The sequence below is a fragment of the Oryctolagus cuniculus genome, chromosome 9, assembly GCF_051225735.1.
Source record: "Oryctolagus cuniculus isolate XC-2025 breed Fujian yellow rabbit chromosome 9, ASM5122573v1, whole genome shotgun sequence".
Taxonomy (NCBI): Eukaryota; Metazoa; Chordata; class Mammalia; order Lagomorpha; family Leporidae; genus Oryctolagus; species Oryctolagus cuniculus.
In genome coordinates this window covers 125,137,194-125,150,766 of record NC_142875.1, presented here as the reverse complement: position 1 = coordinate 125,150,766, position 13,573 = coordinate 125,137,194, and the positions used below count along the sequence as shown (strand labels likewise).

Below are 13,573 nucleotides of genomic sequence, written 5' to 3'. Positions count from 1 at the left end.
AAGAGGTTAAGACACAATCTAGGACACTGTGTTCCAATTTGCAGCTCCTGGGTTTACTTCCCAGCTCCAGCTCCTGACTCTAGCTTCCTGCTAATGTGTACCCTGGAGGCACCAGGTGATGAGCAGGTCTCTGGTCATGGGGCCGTGCCACCTATGTGGGATACCTGGATTGAGTTCCAGGCTCCCAGATTCAATTATGGGCATTGGGAGTGAACCTGCATAATGGGGGGAGGGGGAGGCCGAGGAGTGAGCTTGCTTTCTCTCTCCCTTCTCAAATAAATAAATAAATCATAAATAAAAAAAATTTTAAGCCTTTAAGAATGCACTAAAATAAAACTTTGACATCTATTTGAATACCCTGTGCCAGCAAGGGAGTTACACAATTGTGTATTGTTCCATTACCCCTGCAGGGCACAGGAAAGCTACAAGGAATCCTGTGTTGCAGAAGAAAAAGGAGGACATGCAGTGTGGCCAGGAGGTCACAGGGGCAGAATGTGGTCACTCCAGTTTATGCCCCAAGGGCATGTCCTAACAACAGCAAGGAATCTCATGGAAACACAAGAAGCAACCTTTTGTTCCTTCTGCCCCTGACATGGCCACTGGGACGCCCCGCCTCCTGCTCCTCTGTGCACAGATGGGGCAGCAGGGGTGCTGGCAGGAAACCCACTGAAACCTGCTTTTTCTACAAGAAGTTCCGTAGAGTGGAGCACACAGTAGGCGCCTGTGCAAGGCTCGGAGTTCGCACACAAGATTTGCTTGGAAGAAAAGTGAAATGAGTTTTAGTTATTCAGTTTCATGTATTTTCCTCCTCAGTACTGAGTATTATTGTTCTGCTTCTAAAAGTCAACAGACATGGGAGAAGTGGGCTGCCTCTGACTAGGAAACGGATGGAGAGATCCAAGTTCAAAGAATGTTAACAGTTCCGGGCTGAGTGAATGACTCACTGTGCAAAAGGTAGGAGAGAAATGGACTACAGGCGAGAGGCTGTGTCTTGCCTCTGCCGTCTACGACCCCCCACTCCCAATGCACCTGACTCCAACATTCCAGCTCTCTTTGTAACAGTACTTTATGCCAAAAGCTGATTATCACTAATGTGTCACATAAAAGTGGATACGAAACAGACAGCAGTTTACTCTCTGTATTCACTAACCTGCAGTCCTGGACACCATGGGATACGGATCCCACAAGCTTCATGAGAGCAAGAGACCACTTCCACTGGCTTTTCTAGGATTTTGGCACCGCAAGTGGAGCAATTCCATCTGTCTAAGGAAATTTCAAACTATTTCACCGCATCCCAAGGGCACATTTCTCCGCAGCTCCTTCCGTTCCGGTCTGGACGGAGATATCGTGTCTCTCTGTATGCCCATCTTTTTTTTTGGACAGGCAGAGTGGACAGTGAGAGAGAGAGACAGAGAGACAGACAGACAGAGAGAAAGGTCTTCCTTTTGCCGTTGGTTCACCCTCCAATGGCAGGAGCCAGGTGCTTCTCCTGGTCTCCCATGCGGGTGCAGGGCCCAAGCACTTGGGCCATCCTCCACTGCACTCCCTGGCCACAGCAGAGAGCTGGCCTGGAAGAGGGGCAACCAGGACAGAATCCAGCACCCCGACCAGGACCAGAACCCGGTGTGCCGGCGCCGCTAGGTGGAGGATTAGCCTAGTGAGCCGCGGCGCCGGCCTTGTATGCTCATCTTAAGGACATCTCCCCGGTAACCTGCAAGCATGAATATCAGAAAATACACTGGGTAATCCCCACCTGGCACCTTTCACAGTCTGTGAGCCACGCTTCCCGCTTTCGGTGGAACAGTACAGATCCACTTCCGCCGCGTCGTTGTAGCCGTCTGCATTCTGCATTCTGAACACATCCCCATGGCTGGCTCTGTAGTCTCCCCTTAAAGAAAGCTTGGGACTGGCCCCCAAGAAGTGACCAGGACCCAGGACCTAGGTTCAATGTTTTCCCATCACTACAAATTTAAATTTGATCCCAGTTTCAATTTTTATTGACTTTTCCAGATTTTTATGGGGAAAAAAAAGCAGCCGTACGGAAGCAGATTTTCCAGTGAACTTGAACACCCGGGATTTAAACAAGCTCCTTCAAAAGGCAGCAGAGGTGCGCGCAGAAGGCGCCTAGTGTCTGCTGGACCCGAGCCCTCACCAAGCTAAGCGGCTCCGGGATTGTCTTGCCCAGAAAGACTGTGGACTTGAATTTCCACCTGTCTTTGTGCGGGCTCTGTAACGGCGCCTGGGACTTCACTGTCAGAGCAGAAGAAAAGCAGAGGAGCGAATCCGCGTCTCCAGTCCGGCCTTGACCCGCGCTGCGCTGTGCAGGCCGCACTCCAGCCCAGAGCACGCGTGCACGCCTCTGAGCCCCTTCTCTCCCGCCGGCCCCGCCGCCCCGAGACATGCACGTGGCTGTGGTGGCCACAGCCGCGATCCTGCTCCTGGGCGCCGGCCGGCCCTGCGACACCCTCTGCTCGCCCACCGTGTTCTACAGGGACTGCTGGATCCGGCGCTTCCCGGGGCTCCTGATCGACCTGGAGGAGTCGCAGAAGCGGGGCGCCCAGTTCCTGAGGTACTACTGGGAGAGCACGGGCCAGAGGTGTGGCAGGAGCTGCTGCCTGCGGAAGGAAGGTGGGTGCGGGACGGGGCAGGTGCACGCCGGGGGACTGCCGGGAAGGGCGGGAGAGGGAGCTGGCGGCGGCGTAATGCAGTGGCCCCAGATAAGCGAGCGTGGCTTTTTAAGACGCTCATGATTTCCTTCTCAAAGAGTTCCTCTGATGCTACATGTCTCAGGTCAGATGCTGAAAATGTGGGCTGACCAAATGTGGTCTGTGTGAAAGGAATCCTGACTGATTGATGCTATGGAGGGAAGCAGCCACATACATGCCAAGTAGAAAAAAAAAAATCATGTTGTCAAATGCTCCTAAAATGTTTTTTTTTTTAATCTATAATATGGCCTGGGTGTAAGCAACCTATATACCATATGCTCAAGCCCTGCCATTAGAAAACAGTTGCAAGTGGCAGCATTTCAAGTTGCAAATGCCTAAAGACTTTTATTTCTCATTTACTTTTCTCTTTCCCCAAGATTTTAAAGCTACTTGGAAAGGAAGAGCAAAAGCAATGCAGCACTTTAAAATAATTCCCTGGGTTGGTTGTTCCGCACTTTCTTTCCGTGCTTTCGTACCAGCTTAGGAACTGCCAAGGCCTGGGACCCCTCTCCGCAGACAGGATTTCCAAGAGGAGAGCTGGAGCGCCTTGGAGAGAGCAAACACGCTGCTCTGCGCGGAGACCTCGGCGTGAGAAACGCAGGGCCACGCCTCCAAAGCTTCACCAGGCACAAACATGGCAAGGAAGTGAGCAAGGGGAGAAAGAACCCTGGGGAGAAAGCAGCATGCCACAGTTATGCCTTCCCGTGGCCTCGCACTCCCCGGAGCCCTCCCTGGGGAAGGCAAGGGAGAGGCCAGAGCTTTCCTGCATTTTCCTAGGGTATAAACGGACCGGCTGGTCCATGCACGCGGGGGGACCCTGCGCAGCCTCGACAGCGTCATGTTCTAGAGCCGCTGCAGCTGCCAACGGGCCCACGTGCTCTCTTGTAGAAGAAGGAAGGGCTGCAAGGCACAGCAGCCTCTGTTCAGCCTGAAGCCGAGACCCAGCTCGCAGCTGGGACACAGGCATGCAGGCCTCCTTTGAAAATCATTCCCCGACAGCAGCAGCATCAACCCCTTTCTTCTGGGAAATTTCAATGTATCAAACTTAAATGGTTCTTTGGTTCGTTTCCCCCACACTCTACAACACAGCTCTCTGGAATGCATTGGTAAGCTACAATGTATTAGTAATATATTAGTGGTTACTGTCCTCCTAGTCTTTCTCCTTCTGGAAGAATGCAGGGTGCACAAACAGGAGGGTGTCCCAGAAGTCAGGTGCAGATATATGCACCTCAGTTCTCTGCACTCAGAAGTCACACAGGGGCTGCCAGCAGCAACGCCACAGTAGCTGGGATCTGGCAGGGGCACATGACCCCTCTGTCATCCCATTTTATTAAGAAAGTTGATAGCTTTGACCAGTGTGTAGCTCAGATTCCATGGTTCCTGTTGTACTGCATGTGTCATGGTGATACACTGGGGATTGGCACTGGACAGATCGGACTTCAGGTTGTCCAGAAGTAACAATGAACTTTAAGGAGCCCCCTTGCTTAGGAAAGGGGAGCCAGCATGAACAAGTGACGCCCCCCTCCCTGCCCCGCCACTAGGATCCACACGCTGACCCACTCCCCGCCTCTTTTATTCACACCCATCAGGCTTTCCTGCAATGTGGTTTTGCACACGGGGCTGGGGCTAAAGCAGACCTGCCGCTGGAGCCAAGGTCAAGTTCACGTGGCCTGCTCCCTCCCACCAGCTAGGCTTCTCTGTGAAAGCAGTGGTTGGTTACTGTTTGCCCTTCCTGTTACTCCCGAATCTTCTGTGACAGCATCGGATTCCCTGTGAGTTTTCCTATCTCTCCATCTGGTGACCCCCTTGGCGTTCCACGGGGGCACTGCACCTGGAAGTATGACACACACACCCCACCCCCCCACCCAAAGGTTTTGTCGACTGACTTCCAAGAACACAGAACCCTGGGATTAAGAAGTAACGACTGTAGGTTGTCCCATGCGCAATGGAGCGAGTGAGGGATTACTTAGAGAAAATCAAGCGGTGTGCTCTTGACGAAGGCATTTCTGGCCTCCCGAGAAGCAGGATCCGTGCTCCCCGCTGTTCCGTAGAAGTCTGACCCCTGAGGGAAACGCAAGTTACCCAGAACTCATGCAGCCCTGGAATCAGGACCACAAGCACGGGGCCCGGAGCTGTGGCATAGTGGGTAAAGCTGCTGCCTGTGACCCCGGCATCCCATACCGGCGCTGGTTCCTGTCCTGGCTGTTCCACTTGCAATCCCGTTCCCCGCTAATGGCCTGGGAAAAGCAGAGGACGAAGGCCCAATTCCTTGGGCCCTTGCCACCCACGTGGGAGACCGGGATGAAGCTCCTGGCTCCTGGCTTCAAACTATTTCACTGCATCCCAAAAGGCACATTTCTCAGCAGCTCCATCCATTTCGGTCAGAGATACCATGTCTCTCTGTGCACCCATCTTAAGGTCATCTCTCTCTCTCTTTCTCTTTCTTTCTTTCTTTCTCTCTCTCCGTCTGTCTGTTTTTCCCCCTTTCTCTGTAACTCTAACTTTCAAGTAAATAAATAAATCTTAAAAGAAAAAAAGAAAAAGAAAAAAAAAAGAACACGCGCTGATGCGTCCTGCCTGCTTCCCTTCCAGTCTCCTGCAACGTGGCTGTCTTCCACCACGACCCGGTGCACGACAACATCAACTGCCTCCATGTCCACTGCCCCACGCTGGAGAGCTGCATACTGGAGCCCGGGCCCAGCGCCATCCTGTACAACATAACAGGCGGTAACGGTGCCCTGGTTCCAGACTGTTGAAGGGGGTGGGTAAGACTCAAGGAGAGCCAAACGTATAGCCTGGAATCTGGCTGCAGTAAACGTGCACGAGGCCCAGACTCATCATTTTCCAGGGCTCTCAGTCTGGAATGTTTTGAACATCCAGGGCAGAAACTCAAAGGAGAGTCCCCCTTAGCTGAGCATGTTCCGCTGGGTGAATTCATTCCAGCCACGAACAAACTGTTCACCACTGGCTGAGGTTAAGTACTAAATTTCATCTATCTTGGGAACCCTGAAGAAGAGCCCAAGTAGGGATTTCTCCCACCCCACCCCCAAAGATTTATTTATTTGAAAGGCAGAGTTACAGAGAGGCAGAGGCAGAGGCAGAGAGAGAGAGAGAGAGAGGGTTCTTCCATCCATTGGTTCACTTCTCAAATAGCCGCAGTGGCCAGAGTTGGACCAATCCTAGGAGCCATGAGCCAGGACTTCTGGGTCTCCCACGTGGGTGCACTGAAACCAGTGCCCATATGGATGCCGGCACTGCAGGCAGGGGCTTTACCTGCTATGCCATAGCGCCAGTCCCCCAAGTGGGGATTTCTACTGCAGTGGCTGATGGTGCCACTAGGAAACTAAGAAAACGGCAGTTTGTGGTTCATGGACTTTGCGTCCAAGGACTCTGCACAGACGCATGGGAGCAGGGAGGGGGGCACTGGGTGCAGCAGCTGAGTTGCTGCTTGGACACTCACATCCCCTAGGAGGGCCTGGGCTTGAGTCCCCGCCCTGCTCCTGACCCCAGCTGCCTGCTAATGCACACTCCAGGAGGCAGCAGGTGATGCCCAAGTGTTTGGGTCCCTGCCTCTCACATGGGACCCCAGGATTGAGTCCCAGGCTCCTGGTGTTGGCCTGACCCAGCAGATGGGAGATGGCTCTCCTCTCACTGTCTCTGCTTCTCATATAACATATTCTTTCAAATGTACAAAAAATGGTGTGAGGGCAGGGAAACTCGGCCCGCTTCCAGACCATGCTAGCCTGTCACTGGTCCTGAGACAAGCAGTGCAGTCTACTTTAGAGAAACACACGTTGAACTGTCCTTTGCATGCACCTTGGAGTGCACATCAGTGACCAGAAATGAGCAGATGCTTGCCCTCAGAATACAAAAGGGATGCTTTCCTTTCTCAGCTTCCGCTCATCAGACCTCTCACGCTGCAGGCTGGGCCTGGCCGTGCAGACGGTCCCAGCACCTCTCTTCCCTCCAGTGCCTGACCACATGACTGCCATGCAAAGTCTGACCAGGAGTGTGAGCCGTCCAAGACCAGACGGAAAATGGGTGATGCTGCCGCCTCAGGTCAAAGGCTCCAGGAGGGGCACCCGGGTGAAAGCTGATCAACCCAGGGAGGCTTCCTGGCAGGGGTCAGGCACAGAGTGCAGGAGAGCAAAACCGGCCTGGCTGCAGGAGGGGACGCTTGGAATGGACAGGAAGATATGGCTAGGAGAGGGCTGTGGACAGCAGAGCTGTGGTTTGACTTTGCCCGCAACAGCAAAGCGACAAAGGGATGTAAATGAGAAAATGGCATAACGGAGGTGACAGGTCTGGTGATCCCAGTCTAGGGAAATTGAAGGCAGGGTGCTGCTGAGAAAACCTGCCGCGAGGAGCCTGGGGCCAGGCCCCAAGAGGAGAGGGCAGATAGGAGTCGGTTGCTGTTTGCATAGAGGGAACCCAGGGGAGCGAGGCCCTATCTGCAGCAGACAACAGGGAGGGGTGACAGAGGAAGGGGAAGGGGAAGGGGTCAGGAGTCTGGCTTCAGGCAGTTTCAGCGGAGGATGATGGGGGACATCTAGGGGAACCTCCGGGGAATGCCAGAGACACAAAGTCGTAGAAAGAGGAAACACTTGGCGATGCGGGTTTCAGGGCCCTCAGTGGGGGGCGGTGAGGGCTGAGGTCGGTGGGGGAGCTGGAGTGAGCAGTGAAGAGCAGAGCTGAGCACCACGGACTACAGACAGCATAGAGCCTACAGCCGGGTCAGGGCCCGGCCGCAGACTGGAGTCCACACCAAAGGTCTGCACCAGACGAGAACCAGCAGAGCAAAGAGAAGTTACAGGCCAGCCATCTGGGGTAAAATCCAAGGGGACCTGGGGCTCAGGGAGGGGTGGGAGAGGAATGGCAAAGAGAGGACAGCCAGTGGCACCAGGGACACGAGGGAACCCTCTGCAAGGAGACACGATGATCAGGAAACGGAAACAGCCGGGGCCGCAGAGGCACTGGTGAGGGTGGAAGTCGGATTACAGGAGCAGAAGCAGGTCAGAAGGGAAACGGGGGCTGCAGTGTTTAGGGGCAGGAGAGAAACCTCGGATCAAGTTGGAGGTTCTGTTCATGCGATCAGCTACACTTCTCAGGCCCTGTCTTACGTAACGGCATCTTATAATGCTCTATTGGGGCCGGTGTTGTGGTGCAGCAGGTTCAGCCACCGCCTGTGACCCTGGTATCCCTTCTGAGTGCTGGTTTGAGTCCCTGTTGTTCCACTTCTGATCCATCTCCCTGCTAATGCACCTCAGAAAGCAGCAGAATGTGGCCGAAGTGCCTGGGCCCCTGCTACCCACGTGGGAAGCCAGATGAGTGCCAAGCTTCAGCCTGGCCCAGCCTGGCCACTGTGGCCATTCAAGAATCCATTAGATGGAAAATCTTTCTTTCTCTGCCTCTTCACCCTCTGCCTGTCAAATAAATAAAGTATCGGATCTCCGATGGATACTGCGTCTGCAGCTCCGGGGCTAACACTGGGCATGGTCGTGTAAAGGCCTGATAGAAACACAGCCAGAGCCCTCTCCTGGGGGTAGCTGCACTTGTTTGAAGCAGAAAGTGTCCTAGAGAGTGAAGATACACAAGCCCTTAGGAAGGAGGGGATGGTAGAACTTGAATTTCATGTAGCTCACTAAGTCACAGCAGTAAATCCAAACCGTGCTGTCAGGTTTTCTCTGAAATGAAAAGTCAAACAGGGTTGGGTGTTCAGCCCACTGGTTCAGAGGCTCCCGTTGTGTATTGAGTGCCCATGTCTGAGCCCCAGTTCCAGCTCCCTGCTAACGTGGACCCAGGGAGGCAGAGCTGATGGCTGCAGGAGCTGGGTTTCTGCCTCCCACACAGGAGACCTGGATGGAGTTCCTGGCTCCTGGCTGCTGTGGGCATTCAGAGGATGAACGAATAGATGGGAGCTCTCTACGTGTCTGTTTCTTTCTGTCTCTGCCTCTCAAACAAACAAAAAATCTTTATACAAAAAACAAATGATGCCTTATTTCTCTTTCAGGTATCGACCCAGATTTGCTGGTTTTTGGCCAGTTGCCTCTGACACACCTAAATACCCGATCTTCATCTAACAGGTGGGACAGACTAAGGATTCTAAAAGCCATGAATGAAGATCAACAGGAACCCACCACGGTGAACCAGACGCCCCCCGCTCCGTCATCCACCGCACCTCGAGGCTGGCTTGCAGACACAAACGGGACCATTTATTCCAAGGAATTAACGGCAGGTGTGTGGACAAGATTCATTTCTCTGAATAACTCCGTTACCACCAAGGCTGACGTTGGGTCACGGAGCACGGAGGTCACCAACATGACCGTCTCCCCTTCCTTTGCGCCTACGGACTCGGCACTGTCTCACGTGGCTGCCCCATTCCGCCTCAACAGCAGCAAACAGTCACTGAACAAGACCAAGGGGTCCAACAGCGGGAACCACACAGCTGGCGATGCAGGCGAGACACTCATGCAGGGGGCTCTGCCTGCAAGAGCCTGGCTGGCCCCCACGGCCCTGGGCAGCTCCGCCATCTTGCTTTGCTGTTGTGTAGTTTTCTTGGCATCTGGGTGCTGTCGAAAGCGGCAGGGCCACTACCGACCAGGACAGAGAAAGCCAGGACGCCGGCGAGGCGAGAAACGTACACGCTGAAGAACTCTGTCCAGGGAAAGATCTAGCAAGAGCGAGAGCTCTCAGGGGTAGTGTGATTAGTTTTAAGAGGCAGGCAGATTGGTTAAAAAATAATTACACAGGATGCGTGCTCCTACCAATCTCTAAAAAGATGCCTTATAAACCTAACTGCTTTATTGTTTCCTATTTCTTTGAATAGCGTTACCTTGGCCACAGCTCTGAGATTCCGCCCCCTGTGGCTATTAGCTGAGCTGTACTGACTCACAGCCCTTAAAACTGTCATTATCTCATCACACAGAGGGGGAAATGGAGGCAGACGCAGGTTAAGGATCTTGCCTAAGGCCACACGCTACTAAGTACTGAAGCCAGAACTTAATTAACCATAAGCAATCTAGTTCAAAAGTCCATAATCAGCATCTTGTTAGACTAAGAGCCCCCAGGTCCCCATATCATCAGATTTATCTCCCAGTGAAGGTCTGGTCATTGTCACGTGCTAGTAGGACATTTAGCGGCTTCAGCAAAGCGTCACTGTCATAGTTCCTGTTTTACATCTAGCTTTCTGCTTTATGGAATAATCTTTCTCAGCCCCTCCCCCCATCTTCCAAAGCTGAGATGCCTGTTAACTACTGTTGAATAAAGCTTGCAAGTTTGAGCTGAAATCCCTCACTCACATGTACTGTTTTCCTGGGTATAGCTCTGTCCAAATCTTTTTTTTTTTTTTTTTTTTTTTTAAGGTTTATTTATTTGAGAGGCAGAGTTACAGAGAGAGACAAAGTCTTCTACCCACTGGTCACTACCTAAATGGTTCCAATGGCTGGAGCTGGGCTGATCAGGAGCCAGGAGCTTCCTCTGGGTTTCCCACACGGTGCAAAGGGCCCAAGCACTTGGGCCATCTTCCACTGCTTTCCCAGGCCATTTGCAGGGAGCTGGATCGGAAGTGGAGCAGCTGAGATTCAAACTGGCACCTATATAGGATGGCAGCACCACAGACGGAGGCTTAACCTACCACACCACAGCGCTGGCCCCAACTCTGTCCAAATCCTACACCTGATTTACTCCCTCAATCTTGAGTTCAGAGTCTTAAATGTATAATACTTGTACTCTGATTCAAATCTCTAATGACCTTAAAATTTAGTTTCATTACATTCCTAAAACCTGTTAATAATGTGAAAACAGATAGCAAAACACAGCTTGTAACCACGGGGAACAGATAAGGGGAAATCTCTTTTTAAGATTTATTTATTTGAAAGGTAGAGTTACAGAGAAGCAGAGGCAAAGAGATAGAGAGATCTTGCATCTGCTGGTTCACTCCCTAAATGGCTGCAACAGCAGGGGAGCTGGGCTGATCCGAAGCCAGGAGCTTCCCAGTCTCCCACGTGGGTGCAGAAGCCCAAAGACTTGGCCATCTTCTACTGCTTTCCCAGACCACAGCAGAGAGCTGGATCAGAAGTGGAGCAGCCGGGACTCAAACCGGCACCCACATGGGATGCCAGCACTGCAAGCTGATGCTCAACCTACTACGCCACAGTGCCAGTCCCACAAAAAAAACTTTTAAAGCCTAAGCCAGTTTACCTTAACTTGCTGATTCATATTATTAGGTAGTACATTTTTATCAATATCTATCCCAATAATTATAGGGAAAAAAAAATTCTGGGTGGGGTTATATCAAGATTTACATTATTCTAAAATCATATTTACATAAATAAATCAGGAAGTTGTCTTTACAAATTATTTATGCACTCATTATTTTTAAAATTTCTTTAGGTATATATATAAATATGAAGTGCTTACAGATCTTTTAACAAACTAGGACTTCTAGGAGAAAAAAATCTGCCTTCCTTGAGATTGATCAGAAATTTACTCATTTCTTAAAGTTTGATAGTTTCATAGAAATGACCATAATTTGGTGAAAACACCTATTTACCTTTGTAGAAAACAAATATACCCTCCTCTTTTGTGTGTGTGTGTTCTTTTTTATTATTATTATTTGAAAGACAGAGTTACAAAGAGAGGTAGAGCCATATAGAGAGGTCTTCCATTCTGTTGGTTCAATCCCCAAATGACTGCAACAGCTAGAACTGAGCTGATCCGAAGCCAGGAGCCAGGATCTTCCTCCAGGTCTCCCACACGGGTGCAGGCTCCCAAGGACGTGAGCCATCTTCTACTGCTTTCCCAGGCCACAGCAGAGCTGGATTGGAAGAGAAGCAGCTGGGACATGAACCGGTGTCCATATGGGATGCCGGCACCGCAGGCTGGGGCTTTAACCCACTATGAAACAGCACCAGTCCCCATACTCCTCTTCTTTAACTCCTACTTTTTTAACATCTCATTTTTAAAAACTGAATTTTTATCTATTTCAGAGAGAGAGACAGAGATCTGTCACCCACTAGTTACTCCCCAAAAGCCCATGGCAGGCAGCACTGGGCCAGGAGCCAGGACCTTCAACCAGGTCTCCCACGTGGGTGGCAGAAGTCCAAGTACGGAAGCCATTGTCTACTCTCTCCCTGGAGCTGGAAGGGTAGCACGGACTTGAACCCAGAGACTCAGATAATGGGATGTGGACATCTCACACGGCATACTCAGTTTGCCGAACGCCAGCCCTCAGCCCCTCCTTCTGATCATCAGACACTGAACAGACTTGGACCGGAGTAGGAATCATGCCAGTCAGTCAAGAAGCAAAACAACTGGGACTAGAAACTACATCCTTACTGGAAACCAAAGGGCCCAAAGAGAAATTCTGTGGAAAACTCATAGTTTTATTAAGAAACAACCCAAGATCTCAGGGCTAAGGTCATTATACTCACTTGGGAAGTAATCGGGAAATCTTTCCAACACTGTAACCACCCAGACCTTTTAAAAAAAAAAAAGTCTAACTGTCCAGTATTATGAAATACCAGTCCTACAAGGGAACCATGTGAAGAGTGAGCTGGAGTAGTCCACAGTTAAGGAAACAAAGTTCCCTGTGTGCTGAAGCGACTTCTGAGTTCTAGGGCTGAGGATTCCGGGTCAGGAAGTGAGCACAGTGTCTCCCAGGGCCCTCAGAGGAAGGGTGAACTTGACGGTGCTCACCGGGTGCACACTGGCTCAACCCCCTGATTTGAAGAAACCCAAGGATCTAGTGTCACACTGTGCTGCTTAGTCACCAATTACAGCAGCAACCACTGCCTTTGTGCGGCAGTTCCGTCAGAATCCCACCGCCCTAAGATTTTGCCATTTGGTGTCCGCGTCTGCAGTCAGTCTCCAGATCAGTTGCTTGGAGCTGGGCAAACCGCGAAAAGAGGACACGGCCCTCTCCAGGACTGCCCACACCCTTCTCTGAGTTCGGGGGCATTCCCCAAACCAGCTTCCCAGGCTGACTCACGGAAGTTAACAAAAGCTGTTCAGACTCACAACTAGGGCTGATTACCAGGAAAGGATCCGCACTAAAATCACCCAAGGGAGGAGGCACAAAGGTTTGAGTCCAAGGGGTTCCAGACCTTTGGTTCTGGGTGTCTTCTGCCCCCAGAGTCAGGACACGGCACTGCCCTACTGCCGGCAGGCGACAGTATGCAGAGTACTGCCAGTCAGAGAAGCAGGCCTGAGCAGGTGCAGCTCGTGTCACACATCCCACGCACTTTAATCTGCACTGCATAACGACACAGGACAGACCCTACGCTACCACTCTGCACAGGTTCCAGGTGAGCACCACTCGCCTTCCACAAAACATTTCCTCTTCAGCCCCGTTTCTGTATCTGAGTTTTCCTAATTCTGCGTGTGTGTGTCTGAATGTACTGACACATGTCTTAGATGATGTTCCAAACATGGTCAGAAAACCATTTGGGGGCAGGTGTTTGGTGCAGTGTTTAAGACACAGCTTGGAACACCACATCTCCTATCACTGGACTTGGATGGACTCCTGGCTCAGGCTCCTGCTTTAGCGAACCCTGGGAGGCCACAGTGATGGTTTAATACTTGAGACCCTGCCACCCATATGGAAACCCAAATAAAAGTTTCTGGCTCTTGACTTTGGTCTGGCCCAGCCCTGGCTGTTGTGGGCATCTGAGGTATAAACCAGCATGTTAAAGGATCACTACCTCTCTCATAAGTAAAAACAAATGAACAAAAATTTTTAGCTACTTCTCATTCATTATTCTCCTCCAATGGAACACAACGTGACTCTCTCCCTCCTTTCTGTATTTAGGGCCATACTGTTGTCCTTAACAACCTATTTCCGGGGCCAGTGCTCTGGCGTAGCAGGTGAA

General features: G+C 51.4%; 1 protein-coding gene across 1 annotated transcript; it reads left to right on the top strand.

Moving 5' to 3' along the window:
* Positions 1-2,270: 2,270 nt before the first annotated feature.
* Positions 2,271-10,146, top strand: MANSC4 (MANSC domain containing 4). Its single transcript, XM_002712727.6, has 3 exons — positions 2,271-2,628; positions 5,298-5,432; positions 8,716-10,146. Exons 1-3 carry the CDS (start codon positions 2,400-2,402, stop codon positions 9,351-9,353), a joined length of 1,002 nt encoding a protein of 333 aa, XP_002712773.2. The 5' UTR covers positions 2,271-2,399; the 3' UTR covers positions 9,354-10,146.
* The last annotated feature ends 3,427 nt before the right edge of the window (positions 10,147-13,573 follow it).

Excerpts from the sequence above, each read along its gene's own strand:
- MANSC4 (XM_002712727.6), top strand. The coding sequence starts at position 2,400 with ATGCACGTGGCTGTGGTGGCCACAGCCGCGATCCTGCTCCTGGGCGCC. Across the intron at positions 2,629-5,297 it reads CTGCTGCCTGCGGAAGGAAG|TCTCCTGCAACGTGGCTGTC; the intron begins GTGGGTGCGGGA and ends CTTCCCTTCCAG. Across the intron at positions 5,433-8,715 it reads CCTGTACAACATAACAGGCG|GTATCGACCCAGATTTGCTG; the intron begins GTAACGGTGCCC and ends TTTCTCTTTCAG.